The 17141-nt window shown below is 55.1% G+C and overlaps 5 protein-coding genes across 5 annotated transcripts; 2 read left to right on the top strand and 3 right to left on the bottom strand.

The window, feature by feature from the left end:
- Positions 1–958: 958 nt before the first annotated feature.
- Positions 959–2846, bottom strand: GCG54_00011815 (Multicopper oxidase GIP1; the record flags this gene model as incomplete). The annotated part of the gene is made up of 3 exons (XM_045411707.1): positions 959–2024; positions 2072–2555; positions 2609–2846. The coding sequence occupies 3 exons, from the start codon at positions 2844–2846 to the stop codon at positions 959–961; spliced, it is 1788 nt and encodes a 595-aa protein (XP_045262305.1).
- A 3290-nt stretch (positions 2847–6136) lies between these two features.
- GCG54_00011814 (Heterokaryon incompatibility protein 6) lies at positions 6137–7924 on the bottom strand (the record flags this gene model as incomplete). The annotated part of the gene is made up of 1 exon (XM_045411706.1): positions 6137–7924. The coding sequence occupies one exon, from the start codon at positions 7922–7924 to the stop codon at positions 6137–6139; it is 1788 nt and encodes a 595-aa protein (XP_045262304.1).
- A 1667-nt stretch (positions 7925–9591) lies between these two features.
- Positions 9592–10731, top strand: GCG54_00011813 (uncharacterized protein; the record flags this gene model as incomplete). Its single annotated transcript, XM_045411705.1, has 1 exon — positions 9592–10731. The coding sequence occupies one exon, from the start codon at positions 9592–9594 to the stop codon at positions 10729–10731; it is 1140 nt and encodes a 379-aa protein (XP_045262303.1).
- An 872-nt stretch (positions 10732–11603) lies between these two features.
- Positions 11604–12564, top strand: GCG54_00011812 (Farnesol dehydrogenase; the record flags this gene model as incomplete). Its single annotated transcript, XM_045411704.1, has 2 exons — positions 11604–11809; positions 11976–12564. The coding sequence occupies 2 exons, from the start codon at positions 11604–11606 to the stop codon at positions 12562–12564; spliced, it is 795 nt and encodes a 264-aa protein (XP_045262302.1).
- Positions 12565–13308: 744 nt separating this feature from the next.
- GCG54_00011811 (uncharacterized protein) lies at positions 13309–15153 on the bottom strand (the record flags this gene model as incomplete). The annotated part of the gene is made up of 1 exon (XM_045411703.1): positions 13309–15153. The coding sequence occupies one exon, from the start codon at positions 15151–15153 to the stop codon at positions 13309–13311; it is 1845 nt and encodes a 614-aa protein (XP_045262301.1).
- Between the last annotated feature and the right edge of the window lie 1988 nt (positions 15154–17141).

The raw sequence follows: 17141 nt of genomic DNA, 5'->3' as shown, positions 1-17141 counted from the left end.
CGAGACAAGACTAATCTAGGGCCCCCTTCATCGCTTGGGAAGGCCGCCGCCCGGCTACGGCTAGGGCAGTGCCGAGGAGAAAGAAGGAAACTTCGTATTGTACGGATACCCGGCGTTGCGCAGCGCATTGCAGCGCGAGGCGGCATGGAAAGCTCAAGTATGGAGCTTTCGTTCCGTGTGGACTCTTCACCCAAGACACATGCAGAGTTAGGAGAGAAGGAAAGCGCTGAGGCGATGCCGGACTGATGATGCGCACGACGCGCTGCGGTGTGTCTGTTGGATGACATTTGCCCCTCGTTCATTTCTGCGACCCTTCACTTTTCGCAGCTAGAAGTAAGGAGTGTGCGGCGGATAGCGTGCCGCGTCGTACGAATGGTTCTTGGTTCAGATGGATGGGCACAGCCGCCTGGTGACACCGCAGCGAGTAGGACATTGCGAAACTTGACGGAGTGAGCCCCATGAATGAGCCCCGAGGCGTGGAGCAGCGAAAAGTCAGGATAATGACTACCGTGGAGCCTGACCGTGTCGGGGAATAATTAACCTGAAGAATGATGAATGCAAGGTGTACATATAGTTAAAATGATCTCATGCAGCGCCAAGATGATAGACAGACGCTGATTCACATTAATCACAGCAAAGTCGGTGAGGACGATTGTGAGAAACCAGTAAAATGTGTGTAAATGACCATTATCGATTGAATGATTACTGCATCTTTTGAGAATATATGACAGCCAGGAAAATATGGAAGAGTTTTATCCAAACAGAGGGCCCTCGCAAATAAACAGGAATGAGAGACGTGCGTGGAGGGGTTGTCATCAATACAATCGCACGCACAATGCCGCCCGCGCCGGTACCTTCGTCTAACACCTTGCGTGTAACATTACAACACCTTGCTTTGTGCGCCGTGAAACGTCTTTTTTGTGCATTTATGGTTGGTTGACTTTTTTGACTTGCTTTTTTAAGAGTAGTTGACGTACTCCTGAGGAGTGACGGGCCAGGCGTCAATGCCATCCTGGATGATGGCGCTCATGCCACCAGAGATGTGGTTCTGGATGTGGCAGTGGAGAAGCCACGCGCCCGGGTTGTCTACCTGGTAACGGACAGCCATCCATGTCGATGTGTTGACGGCGTTGGGAGTGGCGAAGCCGTCTCTGCGAGGAGGGTCGACGAAGTTCCATGCTGAGGGCTGGGCGGCAGCAGCCTCCTCGATGGTGTTCCAGGTGAAGTTGCCGCTGCCAGAGGCAAGAAGGAACATCTTGTTGCCGTGCTTGTGAATAGGGTGAGGCGGCTGCGGCGGGCTGCCAGCTTGGAAGACGAAGTCAACCCAAGTGTTGTTAAGGGTGGAAACGAGGGTGGGGTCGACGTCGTTGGCCTGCAGGTTGAAGAGGACGGGCTCGTCAGACTCGTAGTCGGCCGGGAGGAGGAGAGTGTTGTTCAGGGCCCAGTAGTAGGAACCGCCCTCAGTGCGCATCTCGAACTTGTGCATGGCCTGAGCCTCGCGGGGGATGGTGATGGGCGGGTAGGGCTTGGCGAGGGCCTGGCGGAAGACGCGAACGGACGAAGAGACGGGCTTGCCATTGTCGCGGACCCAGGGGGTGGAGGGGACGATTTCAGGCTCGGGCTGGCCCTTCTCACGCCATTGGAGCTTAGCGACACCGCTGAGCATCTGGGTGGCGATGACACTGGCAGAACGGATGGTGAAGTCGCCCTGCTGCTTGTACTTGACGAGGACAGAGTAGCGGTCGCCGTTGGTGACGGGGATAGCCTCAACTTCCTGGGGAGTGACGTAGGCGCCGTCCATGGCGTACACCCACATGGTGTGGTTGTCGATGGAAAACAGACCAGTGTGCAGGTGGTAGGCTCCGACGAGATCGAAAGCAACCCACTTCTCAGTATCGCAGTTGCTCTTCTCGATCTTGAAGGTTTCGACGCCACCGTCGCTGGGCTCGCAACCGTCAAAGACACCAGGAGGGATCTTGCTCAGGTCACCCTGGCCACGAGCGATGACAGCCGCAGGAATGCAGCTGAAGGATGTCAGCAAAGTCAATTAGAGCTGACATGGTAAACTTACGCCTTGTCCGTCATACGGGCACCAGCAACGTTGGCCAGAACATCGCGACGCTCCGGGGTCAGAAGAGCGTCGATCTCCTCGGCACTGCGGCAAGTGACACTGCCCTTACCGTTGAAGAGAAAGGAGTCGTAGCAAGAGAATTGGATGTTGGCGGCGGCAGAAAGATCGTGAACCTCCTCCGAGATCATGTGGCGGTGGTCGGAGAGAAGAAGAGGAACGACCTTCTTCTCGGCCTGCTCCATGGCGTGGATGGCGGCACCGTCGCTAGAGATCTGGCTGAAAGGCTTTTGGTGAGAGGCAGAAGGGTGAATGGTGATAGCGCCGTAGAGACCGTCCTCAATGAGACCCTCCCAATGCGCGTGGTACCAGTAGGCACCATACTGCGTTGCCTTCCATTGGTATTCGAAGCTCTTTCCGGGTTGGATAGCACGTTGGGTGAGGCCGGGGACACCATCAGACCAGGGAGTGCCCAACATCTCGATACCTGATCTTGATCAGCCATCAGTTGGAAAATACCATTACCAGCCGGAAACTTACCGTGGTAGTGGACGGTAGTGGGGTAGGGCAGGTTGTTGTTGACCTTGACGGTAACGTCGTCGCCCTCGTTGAGCTCCATCCTCGGCGCAGTAAACTGGCCGTTCACCAGAATCATCTTCCTTGCAAATCCATCGGGAGAGGCCGTCTCCCATGTAAGGTTCAACTCGAAACTGCGAGACTCGGCGACGGCACCCAGCGCCAACGCCAGGGTCGGAAGAATATAGCGAAAAACTGACATCTTGAGCAGCTGTAAGACGAAAGAAACAGGAACGAGTGAGTGGATAGGATCTCAAGGCTGAGTATCCAGGAAGAATAATGTGCTGGTGTCCTTCCAAACACTTCTCACTGGAGCAGGCGGCGGACGATCATGATATATAGGTAGGAGAGACAGACGCACTCGCCTCCATCTAGTCCGGCGGCAGCACAAGCCAAGGGTGGGCGATCTGCCGTCCATAGTGGCGCGGTGCTTCGCTTGGGGAGGAATCCGAGTAGGTCGAGGTCACCCCGGCCGCGGCGGACAGGACAAGTGCAGAGTGAGGATGGATGCCAACCCGACCGCAGATCCGACTCGACTGCAGTCTACCCCCAAGGCTCACAGACCGAGCCGCATGGCCCAATCAGGTCAAGTCATCTCGGCCTTCTAGTCCCGGGAAGGTGTGTATTCTGGGTCAAAGCCATGAACACCTACTCGATGTTAGCCACGTTGTAATCCATCCTGTGCCATCACGATGCGGCGTGGGTTCGTTCTAGTCGCTCCTGTCTCTGCCCCCCCAATCTTCTTTGACTTTCTGGCAAGCTGACCAGCTGGCCGAAAGGTCCGTGGGCTCGTGCAGATGCAGGGCAGCAGCAAGCAGCACATCAAAGTATCGCTGAGAGACATATGGAGGAAGAGGATGCAGCGGCTGAAGTGGATGATGTCAGCACAATTAGAGAAGGACAAAACTGTGATTGGGAGCAAAAAGCAAAAACAGAGGCACAAACTATTAGACGCGGTCGCGAGCCAAACCCATCCGCCTCTCCGGAACCCAGGACTTCCACGGTTATCAACATCCCAGACGGCGATCATTCCGTTATTCGATCTGGCCCCAAGGCAGTAGTGCGTTTGTGAGTCCACAACGGCCACAAGCCCAATGTTCGGCCAGGTACAAAGAACCAAACATCGTACAAAGAACAAAAGAGCATTAGATGCCAAGCAGGGGTTTGAACACCTCCAAGATCAGGCGTCCGGCTCTCAAGTGTGACTGCGAACCACTGTTCGAGTATGGCGCAACGCCAATGCAGCCCGTCCGGCCGCTATGCCGGTTGCAATTTCAAAGGCCCCGGATATCACAATGGTCAGACAAGTGGCTTGAGCTGACTAGCTGTCGTTGAAATTGATCGGGCGCGCGGACCGCTCTAGTACGGCAGTCCACGGCTCGACGAGGGCAGTCTGTCAGCGAATCCGCAGCATTCTTTTGCGCCTTCGCGCCCATCAAAATAGTTCATGCCGAGAAGTTCAAGCGCCACACCATAACGCTCCTCCTGAACCTCGAGCCAGCCCTTTTCAACGTCCATGCCCTCTGCATAACCTGCACCGGTGTTCCGCGTTCTCTATTTGTGTCGACAAATGTCAAGCCCGGCAGCACTGAAGATGCTTCGATTGATGTCTTCCCCAGGCGCGCACGATGCTCAATCTCTGCTGCCAAACCTACCTCTCTTACTCGGTGGCGCGCGTCGGCTAGGAGCCGTCAAGGAGCCATCCGCAGCCACGCAGATGACTCGCCGACTGTTCACCGTAAAACAGGTCTGAGGCTTGTGTGGCCCAGATTCTAGGCAGTTTGACCAGAAAAGGAAGCCGTTGATAGCATACGAGTGGCGATTGAGCAGCGCGCTCGTAGACGAGCTTGGCTTTGTGCCACCAAAAAGCACCATCAAGACAATCGGCTGGTCTTAACTGCAAGCGCCCTAATTGCCACAAAGTTTCCGGTATGTTTGTGTGAGGCTTCCGTATGGCCTGATGTTTCCATAGATGGGAAACATCCGTTGAGTCTCCAGTCTGCCGGGAGTCGGGGCCAGGTACATCAACCAAGAAGAACGCGTTGCCACGTGCCCGGGCCTTTAATGAGCACTTCGTGCCGCGCAGCTGCATTTGCAGTGCGCTTTCCATCCAATACCTGAAGGAAAATGCTGTGCTCCCATCTACGTACCGTACATGATGCGGTCGACCTTACGTACTACATCTAGACTCTGGACGAAGTCCCATATCGAACGCATCGCGCTCGGCGAAGCACATGGTCTTGGTTGCACCGCCAGCATGGTACTTCCACATACTCAGGGCCCGTCCGATTGATTTGCCGCCATCTGTTTCTCGTTGTCTTGAGATGACGCGTTCAAATGAGAAGCAATGCGTTCGAGATACTGTCAATGTTTGACATTCACGAGGCGTCTCTTTTCACAGCAAACTCCTCATGTAGCTGCCTGGCAACCTAATTATGTTCGATTCACAGGTCCTAAAATGGTCGAAGGCTTTCAATGACACTCTCTTACGGCCGATTCTGCGCTCATGTGGCTGCCAAGGAGTCCCAGAGCAAGCACTGTTGCATGAAGGCGTACAAGAATCGCCCTCGCCTGAATCAGTTTGGGCTTTCGCGATGACCTCTGATGGTTTGTCCGAATATGCCACTCAGCTTCGGACCAAGACAGCCCTCAGTGAGATGGCCCTGATCCGAAGGCTGGGCGGGACCAGACCGTCGTCGATACTCGGGGCGCTCCAGCTGAACAATGGCCCTCGACAGACAGCACAAGAATATGCCAAGAAAAAAAGCTGCCCGCTTGGTCATCAGCTACACGCCATCATGTCAACACAGATTTGCACAGAATCGCGGGATGTGGCGCGCAAAACGTGCCTCGACGACCACGAGCAGTCAGACTTGGCAGCTGACGTTTGCCTCGAGCTCCAGGACAATGTCGTCCTTTTGGACAGAGAGCCCGAACGCGGTCACGATGCTATCTCTCCGGACGAAGCTCCGTGTTCCTGGCCTAGATCTATTTGAAAAGGGCGGGCTGGAGTGGCGTTGACTCCCGCCTGGTGGCCGTGCGCACGGAGGGAACCGTTAGGAGGCAGCGAGCACGATCTGAATGTGGGGGACGAACTGCTTCTATCGTGCATTGAGTTAATGATACTTTTGGGCTTCAAGCTCATGATCCTCTCTAAGCCTTCTGGCTTATCGCTGTGGCGATATCAACGATGTGAGCGGCAAGCCTCACGGTGCCCTTCAACACCAACTCTCATGCTGTCAACAAGCAAGTTAAGTGAGTCATAAACACCTTGATGCTCCGATTCCACAATACTCCAAGATTTGCAATCAAGAAATTGAAGGGGAAAGCGGCCTATGCCATGATCATCCGCCCGAAAGACCACCGAAAGTTGCAGCAGAAAAGACAGAGGCTGGTTGCTGCCAAGATGAAGCGCACCGACAAAATTCGACCCCTCGCCGGTTAGGGCGTTAGAGTATAAGCCCGCGCGGGCTTTGGTGCGGCACAGAGGATCTAGCGAAGCTGAAATTCCTGCAGGCCATGACCAGCAACGATGCCTGTGAACTCTTCGCCGTCCATGTAACCGTATGCATACGCGGGGCCGATGAGGCTGTATCCATGTGAGGATTCGCGGATAACGAAAGGAACGTGGCTGCCGGAAAATATGACAACCAGATCCTCGGGACAAACATCTCTTGGCCCGAGGCCGGGTGTTCCATCTTCGTCCTTGAGGATGAATGGGCGATGCCCCAACACTCTCCAAAACCGACGATATGGCCAAGAAGCCGATGCGACCCAGTCGTCCTGCGCATCGCCGGAGGGGGGCCTCGCGATGCCGGTCAGAACTTCGTAAGCCTCTGGATAACCGTCTTCCGGCTTTGCGCGGCCCACAAGACCCATATCTGTGATCGGTATTCTCCATAGATTCTGCAAGACAACCTTTCGTCTTGGACCATCGTCAAGATTGCGGCAGACGAGATCTTCGAGCTCCAAGAGCCATTCCTTGCAATCCTTGATATACGAAGGTGAGTTAGCAAGGGACTTCAACACAGTCCCAGTATCCTTAACGCGGCCAACGACAACACCCATGAGGCTGATGCTAGGGCTCTCAAAAGTTGCGTCAAATATTGTCGAAGACCACGTTGTCCCTTTGGATGCATCGTACATCATCGATCCAGTACCGAAGCCTCCAATGGTTGCAATCATCTTGACAGTCCAGTCGACAGCCCAACTGGGGAGGCCGGGTGAGAGGGATGTCGGGCGACGGTAGGATAACACATCTGGCCCATGATCTTCGACTAATGCCTTGGTAGTGAAGAATAGCAACTTCTCCAGAGTCATGGCTTTTGAATAGTCGACAGGTATCCTCCTCCTATCCCTTTCAGTCAGCAGGCCGAGTAATCCGTATATTCGATCCCGAGCGTCCGTTGATTGAATGGCGCCACCGGTAGCGGAGAAGAAGACGGCATTGAAGAGCGATGTCTCCTGTCTCGAGCCATCCTGGATGTTATTCATGTGGCTGAAATGAGCAACCTTGAAGTAGACATCCCTTAGCGCGTCGTAGATGGGCTGATACTTGGGATCAGTATCGACGTATAGTATCATCCACTCGAAAGCACTCCATGCACTGCGGACTTCTTTCCAGTCCTTTGCATGATCGCCAATGACGACATAGGCCTCTTTGGCTAGGAGTGCTTCCTGGATCACCCAAACCCGTGTCCACCATGGACGTTGGAACAGAGTCCATATGTGAGCAAAATTGAAGTTGGTTCCCGAACACTCGAGAATAGTCTTGACGAAGGCTTGGCAGATGGAAGGCCCGTAGTCAGGACGGGCTTTGAGGTCCTCAAGTGTGCTGCCTAAGAGACTGAGTTGGTGGAGAGCGCTGACGCTGGCATCGTCTTCAGGCCCCAGCCAGATGAGGACTTGGCGCGCGCTGCTGTAGATCCTGCCCATCAACTGCACCTGGCGTGCCTTCTCCTCGTCATTTGCTTGATTGATACACAATGCATCGATCCAGATTTTGGTGACCTGTGGCTTGCTGAATTTGGCGAGCCGCTCGAGAGCACAGTATAAATTTTGCGTGACGTCGACGTTCTGACCTTCAAGGATAATTGAGCGACGTTGGGCAGCGTCACCCCAGACGTACGAGAGGGCCGTGAAGTCGGGATCGTCGTCCAACCTGTTATGGACAATGGAACAGCTGATGTGACCCTGACTTCCATCGCCATGATTAATTTCGAGAAGCCGAATATCCCGACTGGCATCCTGCAAAGGCCGGTACTGGTACCCCATGATCATTGCTGTCTGAGAAACTGTGCGCAAGATGCCGTCAGAGGGATGACCGGCTTTGACATTCCTGCCAGCCGCCAGGCTGCAAAGAAACGCCGCCACGCAGCCACGCTAAGAGCCACGTCACGCCAGACTTGCTGCAGGGTCGTTTCTTCATCCGCGATTGCCCTCAGCTTCTTTGGTTACCACTCGGGGAGGTTATGTCTCGTTGATGCAGACCCGTGATTGCCATGGAAATGCGGCTGCCGACGCAGCGATAGTCAAGCCTCTCGAGTCCCGCGTGGAAGATCATCGGATTGGAATGCCCGTCTTTGCTGCATCGCCCACCCCGTCATCTCAGGATGGCCTGCAGACGAAGTCAGCCACAATCCGCCTCTTGGCACCGGCGTCAGTGAAGTGTACTTCACGTCTTGAGTCGGCTCCATGCTTTCGACGGCCCTCAGGTATTGCTATTTTCAAACACTGCAGAACTGCATTGCCGCCAGTCGATTATGCCCGGCTTCTTGGCGACACTCGGCGAGAAACGGAGATCGGTGAAGGAAACGCGTGGCGCCGCTGGGAAGCGGAGGAAATTAGATGTTTCCGACAAGTCTGAGGGTAGATTCCCAGGAGAGAATCGAGAAATTACACACCTATCGCGCTTGACCCGGGGCAGTTGGGCATGTCCACTCGCAACCACACCCGCACCGGTAGGCACGTGCGGATTCTCCCGCTCCACTGCCGACTTCTCCATCCGAAATCGATGTAACTTCCTCTTTTGGGAAATGTTGAAGAAGTCTCAAGGGCTGATTGGACTGTTTGAGAGGCCACATGCGAGATGAAATCATGTGTGATGTATTACTTCTGACGTCCTTTGGCATGACGCTCTGCGGATGCCATCAGAAACGGGCAGGCAGCCTGTAAAGACAAAGAGATGACCAACTTGTGAAGAATGTTCCGACGTTAATCGAACGAGAATTTTAATATGTTTTTGCAGGCTTGGAACTGGGAGGACCGAATACAGCTTCAACATCCCACTGAGTATTATGGCGGTACCAATGCGCAACGATGGTTGCAAGCCCTGGGACTGCGTCAAACTTGGGCTTTAAATTCTTATCTGCACCGATTTCTTACAGTGAATGATTCGCGCGTCTATGTTTATTTGAACGACTGTGTGAGTCTATTCCTCAAAGGCAGGCACTCAAAAGAGCTGAGGAGAGTTGTGCAATGACGAAGGCTACTATTATAATTAACGCAAGATGATGATCGAAAGCTTTTGAACGTCGATTTAGCTATCGAGTTAGAAGGTTTGGAGATTTGCCCTGACTTGTAATAAAGGCCCGACCCTGTTGGACTCTATGATGGAAAAGAGGTAATATTGCTGCTCAACATCAAGGTCAAGACATGTGGCCATGCTTCCACTACTACCACGTCTAACCATTGTTATCACACAAACTCCAATCTTTATGATCAAGGTATTGAGTCTATATCTAGCAGGAACCTTGGGTGCATACCCGGAAAGAAAGTTCCCTGTGCCCCTGGCTACATCCATACATGCCAGCACCTTGAAGGCTTCAGAAAACTAACGGAGATGTTCAGAGATTTCTTTTAATACTCAAGAGACGCACCACATTCCCCATCAATCTGTTCCCGCTCCTTCATCATCCTCTGCTTCATATCTTCATACACACTAAGCCATGGATACCCAAACCTCTAACTCCAGTGTCGATACCGTCACCGACATGAACGACAACACACCCAACTTGGGGCGCGTTGTGAACAACCGACGGGACAAGAACACCGAGCCCTACGAATTAATCGGCTTCGGCCAGTGCGGCTGGGTATACCACCGCAGAGGCAGGAACCACGTCGTCAAACTCGCCCGGCAAGGTTACCAAAACGCCCTCCAGACCGACCACACAGCTCATCTCAAAGTCCACGCCGCATTCGACACCCACAACCCCCCCGTCAACGTCCCCGAACCGATCCGCCTCTCCCCTCCGACGTCTCGCTGGTGGAAGAGACACAGCTCTATCCTCCTCGAAGCCCCGTACGACATCTCCCAGAAAACCCCATGGGCCCTCCTGTCCCAGCGCATTCCCCCCTTGCCAAAGTGCCACCGGGACATCCTCATCGACACCTTCTGTCCCGCGCACAAGCGACGGGACGCAGCAGCGGATTCTAAGAATGAGACCGCGCTGGCGAGGGTCTACCTCGGACGCCGCCGTGTGCCGGGGGCGCCGCTCCCGCCCAACTTCTCCCTGAGGAACTACAACCTCACGCTGGACCAACTGCTCCAGCTCAACGCGCCTGTGGCGGATTACGCGCGCCAAATGGGCGATGCGCTGTGCGTCATGCACTGGAACGCCTGGGTAGACGGCTACGGCATCAAATTCGTTCTCGGAGGGCAACCAAAACCTCCGAAAATGGCGTCCTCTGCCACCGCTGGGAAGAAAGCAGCCGCATCCAAAGACACTGACAGCGCGCCGCAACAAACACAGCCGGCGTACGACGCGAACCTGGCACAGCTGTGGGTTCTCGACTTCGATCTCTGTAGTACGTGGGATCGCGAACGCATGTGCAGGTTTCCGCGCGAGCTAGTCGAGCAGCTCGTCCGGACCTTCTTCGAGAACGACCCGTATTACCCGCGGCCCTACACGGAAAATGAAGAAGAGGAAGAGTTGTGGGAGGAGTTCAGTGAGGCGTATTTAGAACGGGCTCGTAGTATGAAGCTCGTGCACGGGTTAGCTCGAGGCTTCATTCGAACAATTGAGAGGATGCAAAAGGAAGATCTGGAGAAGAGGTTGGGACATGGGATATATGAATATCCGCAATGATGGGGACCAAGTCCATGAGAATGTCTATTTTGTTTGCGCAAGATACCCCAGAACCATAGAAAATTTAACTTCGGAGACGAATATTATCCAGCCACATGCATTTCTTTGGTTGTCTAGTTGTCTGTATCGGCTTCTGTTTACGTCATGAAGTGCCTCTTCGTGAAGCATAGCAAACGGGGAGCTAAGCCTCGCTGATTATTTCGCCGTTAGTATGTCGTATACGTGCGTGGTCCTCGTTTCTGTCATGTCAACTACCCATCCTCTTGGCTTGAAAGAGAGTACTCAACAACGGTCTTTTAACTCGAAGTTTTAACATACCACAGACGAAGAACCCGTAAACTATCACGATGTAATTAATACCTATTAACTCATTCACGTTTACATTCAAGTTAATGATAACCATCTCCCATATATCCCTCTACAATACACCATTTCCCATAATACATTCATTCACATCACCACCACACGGCCCGCACCCACATCCCCAGAAACTTCAGACGATCAGATCTCAACGTCTCACTCCCCGGCCCCGGAACCCTTCTCACAGGCCCCACACGCCCTCCGAGTCCCGCCCGACGTGACATCGTCCCATCCGATCACCTCGTCCGCCCGCCCCCGCCGAACTACCCGAAGAGCCCCTCCCCTTCCCCCTTCCAAACAAGGGCCAATCCAGTCCCAAAACGTCACAATGACCCTCACACTTCCAGAGGTTCAAAGCTACCAAAAAAAAGGCCTCAACCACACATGATCTTCATCCCATGCCTATACCTATATGAAACGCACCACCCGCTACCTCATCCACAATCTTCCTCAAGATATCAGAATATCAAGGCTTCTCGTACCGTAGAAGAACCAACCCACCAAAACCAAAGATGCCTTTCCCCTCAAAAGTAGCGCTCGTCACAGGCGCCTCCTCCGGCATAGGCGCCGCCCTCACAGCCCGCCTCATCGCCAACGGCACCTTCGTGATAGCAGTCGCTCGCCGCAAGGACCGGCTGCAGACCCTCCTCGACGCCCACGGCCCGGACAAGGTCGCCGCGGAGTCCTATGACATAACGAACCTAGAAGGAATGCCCGAGTGGGTCAACAAGTTGAGTCCCCGTCCCGTCCCCCTTCCCCCCTTTCCATCCCGTCCCGCGTGCCCCCCGCGCACCCGGCGCCGTATACCCGAATAACACGCGGCCAAACCATCACGATCCTATCACATCCAAAAGCCCACTCCAAACTAACAAAGCCATCCCAAGAATAACAACAACCTACCCGGCCCTAGACACCATGATCCTGAATGCAGGCATCCAGCGCTCAATCGACTTCACCTCCCCCTCCTCCATCTCCCTGCCCGCCGTCTCCTCGGAGCTGATGACAAACTACCTCGCCCCCCTCCACCTCATCACCCACTTCCTCCCCCATCTCCAGTCCCTCAAGCCGACCCAAGCCCACGTCGTCCTCGTCTCCTCCGGCCTCGCCCTCGTCCCCATCCCCCGCTGCCCAAACTACTGCGCCACGAAATCCGCCCTGCACTCTCTCGCCTGGACCCTCCGCACCCAGCTCGCCGCGCACGACGCCTCGTCCCACGTCCGCGTCATCGAGGTCGTCCCCCCCGCCGTGCAGACCGAGCTGCACTCCGTCCAGCCGGACCTGGTTGCCGCGGGGCAGGCCAACTTTGGCATGCCGTTGGAGGAGTTTACGGAGGAGACGTGGACGGCGTTGGAGGAGGGCAAGGAGGACGAGATCATCGTCGGGCCGGCTAAAAACTTTGCGCATGTTGAGACGGATAGGAAGAAAATGTTTGACAAGATGGCAGAGATGTTCAGGAGTGGATCGAAGATTTGAGCCACAGTCATCGAGGGCATGTCACTGAAGCAAATTGGGACGACAAAAGTGGCATTCAATCTGTATTGGGCCAAATGCCTATGCTAACTACACTCCCTGGTCCTGTCAGCAGCCCCCATCGCCCAGGCTTTCCGGCCTGGAATGATGAAACGGCTGCGTTGTGGTGCTTGTGATTTTTTTTCGATCTTGTAAGGACTTGCACGAAGGCTGTAAGAGAAAACGAAAAGCAAGTGTCTCTCGTCATCCGGGCCTCACGCCTTCCATCTCAGGAATTCGGCGTATTCCCGTCGCGCAGAAATCGAAGCTTCATGTCCAGCGGAGAAAGTAACAAAACCAAGCCTGGCCGACTCTTTCCATACTCCCCTTTCCCTATGGTATATCTTTCTCGGACCGTAGAAACCAAGACTGCACGGAGCCTCTAAGGTGTTGCTCGTCCGAAGCCAAGCGAGGAAGATGAATGACAGACACTCGATACCTCGATGACTTGGCTAAGAATGTAAAAGAAGTGAAAATGTGAATTTGTAGTCAACCAAGCCTCGAATGCTGGAATAAAAGAGCCGCCGGAACCCCCCGTGAATAGGAATAGAACAACATATGATTCGTGAGAAGAGCGCGCCTGACCGTCCAACCCATCATCTAATCCTGCCATCCAAGGGGTTGAGGATCAACCCGCCCCTTGTGCAGGTCGTGAAAAGGAAAGACACTGGGGCGCATAGTCGTCGTAACGTCCAGAAACCAACAAGTCTACGCCAAGATGCCGCTCTTTCTCTTCTCGGCGCTGGTCAAGACCAGCATTGGGGCCTTGCGCTGTCCGTCCGTCACTTCAATACCGGCGCGCTGAGCCGAGTTCTTGAAAACACTGGCGAAGCTGTTCTCACCGCTCTCAGCACTGCTGACGCTGTCAACGCTCTTGCGAGCCCTCTGACGAGAGCTTGGGCGGTCAGAGCCGATGGCGCCCCAGCTGCCGTTGGTGGACGTCCTTGAGCTGGGAAGAGAGCAATCGACGTCGCCAGCCAAGCTGCCAGATCCACTGTGGCCGGAGTCAGATTCGTTATCGGTGATGGGGGTGCCGGACTCTTCCTCGGCGCTCTCGGAGACGGGGCTCATGCTACCGCTGGAGCTGCCGGTTCCCTTTCTGCGCTCACGTCCCGCGCGGACCAAGTTGTGGACAGCCGAGCGACGCGTGCGGGTGGCAAAGTTCTTGCTTCCCTCGTGCTTGGCGGTGGGCTTAGCCTTCAGCTCCTCAATGGAGGGAGGTCCGCGGGGCTGACGGACAGGGTGCTCGCCGGCACGTCCCTGGCCGGGTCCATAGCCCCCAGACAAGGGAGTAAGAGGGAAAGAGGCGGTCTTGGGACCGGCGGACTTTGGGGGCTCCTGGGAAGGCGAAAGGGCAGCCTGGTTGTTACCGTTGAGTGCCAAAGACATGACCTTCTTATGGCCACGGCGGAAAGCATTGGCTGACGGAGGAGGCAGAGGGGTGACCTCGGAGGGAGACTCGTAGCGCTTAGGGGGAGTAGCGGTGCGGAACGGGGTGGCGTGGTTCTCAGGAGGAGGCGAAACCTGAACACGGGGGGCCTGCTGCTGCTGCTGCAGTTGCTGGATTTGAAGCTGCTGCTGCTGCTGCAGGGCAGCGTAAACCTGCGCCAACTGAGCCTGCTGGTCATTCTGGCCTTGATCGACGTAGTAGCCCTGCTGGCGGGTGACAGGGTCGTAGTACGTGTAGACCTGAGGCTGCTGCTGGGCAGCCATGCCACTGAGCATGGACTGCTGAAGGCTCTGGAGCTGTTGCTGTTGTTGGTACATAGCGAGCTGCTGCTGCTGAATCTGCTGCTGAGCACCCTGCAGGTTCAGGCCCTGGAACTGCTGGGCAGCTGCCTGGACGCTCAGGAGCTGCTGCTGCAGGCGCTGCTGTTGCTGAGCAAGGTACATGTTGGTGGCGACAAGTTGAGCGTACAGACTGGGATCCATCTGTTCCTGGTCATCGATAACAATCTCGGGAGGTGCGAGAACCTGCTCAGTGGTGTACTGCTGCTGGGTCGCGTAGGCCTGCTGCTGCTGCTGCTGCTGCTGCTGCTGCTGCTGCTGCTGCTGCTGCTGCTGCTGCTGCTGCTGCTGCTGCTGCTGCTGCTGTTGTTGTTGCTGTTGCTGCTGCAAGAACTGCTGAGCCTGCAATTGCTGAGCCTGCTGCTGAGCCTGTTGCTGGGCTTGCTGCTGGTGCTGACCGTAGCGGGGGAGAGCGGTCTTCGGGCCATTGTAGGAGTTCTGAGCCTGGGCCTGCATGCTGTTGGCGGTTGCATTTCTAGCAAACGACTGAGTAGTAGGCGAAGGCGCGTTGTTGTTGACACCGGCAGGGAAGTTGGTAGCAGTCGAAGACTTGGGGGCGGTTCTAAGACCCGCGAGGAGATGAGATCTGCTGGTGCGAGGAGTGGGAGCACCGTTGTCGGCATTGCTGGCCGGGGTGGCATTGGAGAGGGAGAGTGGCTTAACAGGCCCGCCGCGGCGAGAGGCAAGGCCTCCACCGGGCATGGCCAGGCCGTTGGCCGATGAAAAGTTGTTGGAGTTCATTTGAGCGAGACCGCCTGCGTCCATTGCTCAGATGGGGTATCAATGGAGAGCGAGGAAGTGAGCTGGCGGGAGTGCCGGTGAACGAGTTGTCAAACTCGAAAAGTGTCAAAGAATGTATGGCGGCCTTGCAAACGGCTGGGGCGACCGGGTCGAATTACAAGAAGGATAGTTTGTTGAGGTGCGCAGCGCTGGGCGTCGAGATATATTATGGTACTCGGGTGTTGCGGATGACAGTGGTGTATCAGACCGATCCAAAGCGGTTTCCGGAGCTGGTCCAGGAAAGAGGCTGCACGTGGGTATCGGAGTCGGTGTCAAGGTGAAGGGAGGAGGGTGCCAAAAAGTTCAAAATCCAAAAATCGGCGGTATTTTGGATGATTGAAGGTGATGTGCGATGCGTTGTTGGGGAATTAGATGGTCGCGTATCGAGCGTCGAGGGCAGGAAAAAAGAATGATCGTAGTGGTCAAGGAGTGGGCGACAATCTGCTGTCGATGGGAAAGAGTAAACGGCGCTGGAGATGTCGGGTGGAAAAGACTTGGCAACGGAAGCGGTTGTGGTCGAGGAGAGGAAGGACCACAAAGAGGAGCCTTCTTTGTTGTTGGGTCCAAGACGAAAGGGCGTAGGACTTGGTCGAGATCGACAGATCAGTCAGGTGACGAGGAGCAGGCGAGAGCGAGGGCCGTCGTCGGGTTGGCGCGGGCTGGGGCAGCTGCGTGAGGAGTGATTTGTCGAAAAAGAACGCGTTGGCAGCAGCGAGCTGGCTGTTTCCTATTGTTCCGAAGAAGCGCTGGTGTGAAGATTACGGTGGAGTTTTTTTCTGCAGTATCTGACGATGAAAAAAGGTCGGACGAAGACGAAGTAGAGTACAGTCGATTAAAAAGTGTTTCTTGGATGGATTTGTTGTGACGATGATGCAGATGCAAGTTGCGACGTGTGTGAGTGTGTTGGTCCAGAGGCCTTTTGGGCGTTTGGATGTTGAGCTTGTGGCGGGATTGATTTTTGTCGGTTTGGTGTTGCGAATGTGCTGTGCGGTCGATTTGTGGTTGGTGAGCGAAGCCTTCCAGAACCCGTGAAGAATTTTTGCTGGATTTGGTTGAAAAAACGATGCGAGACGGATCTCAAGAGAATGCGAGAGTTGTGATCTTTTTTGCTTTTTTTCTTTTTCTTTTCCTGGAAAAATCCCTTCTAAAAAGACGACGATGACGAACAAATTCGCAGACCAGAGCGGCGGAGGGGGAAAGAGGAGGGGGGGAGAGAAAGGGTTGAAGGAGGGAGAAAAAAAGGAAGGGCGGTGTGTGTGCTAAAGAGAGGAAAGAGCAAAAGAAGAAGCAGAAGGGGGCAAGCAGCGGAGTGGACGACAGATATGGAGATGGAGTGCAGTAGTGAGTATGAATGGGACAGGCAGGAGCAGCCCAGAGCCAGTCAGGTAAGGTACCTGCTCTGTACCTCAGTGAGTGCAGTTGCAGGACAGGACAGGACACGCCGGGACAGGAGGACAGGACAGGGCAGGTGGCAGCCAGCAGCAGCAGCGGGAAGGTGGCAGCAGCTGGAGTAGGAGCAGCAGGAAGCCTGGAAGGAAAGAACGAACGGACCAGCACCCACCCAGGAAAGACAGGACTGGACAGGGCAGGAGGGCGGACGGGCGTGACGGGGATGTGCCAGGACCAGGAGAAAGCGGGCAGGCACCATCCACCATCCACCCATCATCCACACTCAGGGGAGCGCAAAAAGGAGTGGAGATCGGACTGGCCAGAGGAGGAGAGGGGCCAGGGCCTGACAGGGCCCAGGTCCTGCTAGGCAGGTGCATGCACCACAACGGGTTCCCTTCCTTGGGTGCCAACCCGAAGCGAGCCTGACCAGTCATTGGTGACGGTTGAGCCAGCGGCGACAAACTCGGCCAATAGGAGCGCCAGGAGAGAAAAAAGAGAGGTGGCAGACAGGGGTCCACCGGCTGGCCCCACTTGGCCGCCGTCAGATGTATCCTGGTACCTATCCGAACCCAAGGCACCTCGCG

Source organism: Colletotrichum gloeosporioides (genome assembly GCF_011800055.1).
Source record: "Colletotrichum gloeosporioides strain Lc1 chromosome Unknown consensus_56, whole genome shotgun sequence".
NCBI classification, from domain to species: domain Eukaryota; kingdom Fungi; phylum Ascomycota; class Sordariomycetes; order Glomerellales; family Glomerellaceae; genus Colletotrichum; species Colletotrichum gloeosporioides.
This window is presented reverse-complemented; position numbering and strand designations above follow the sequence as displayed.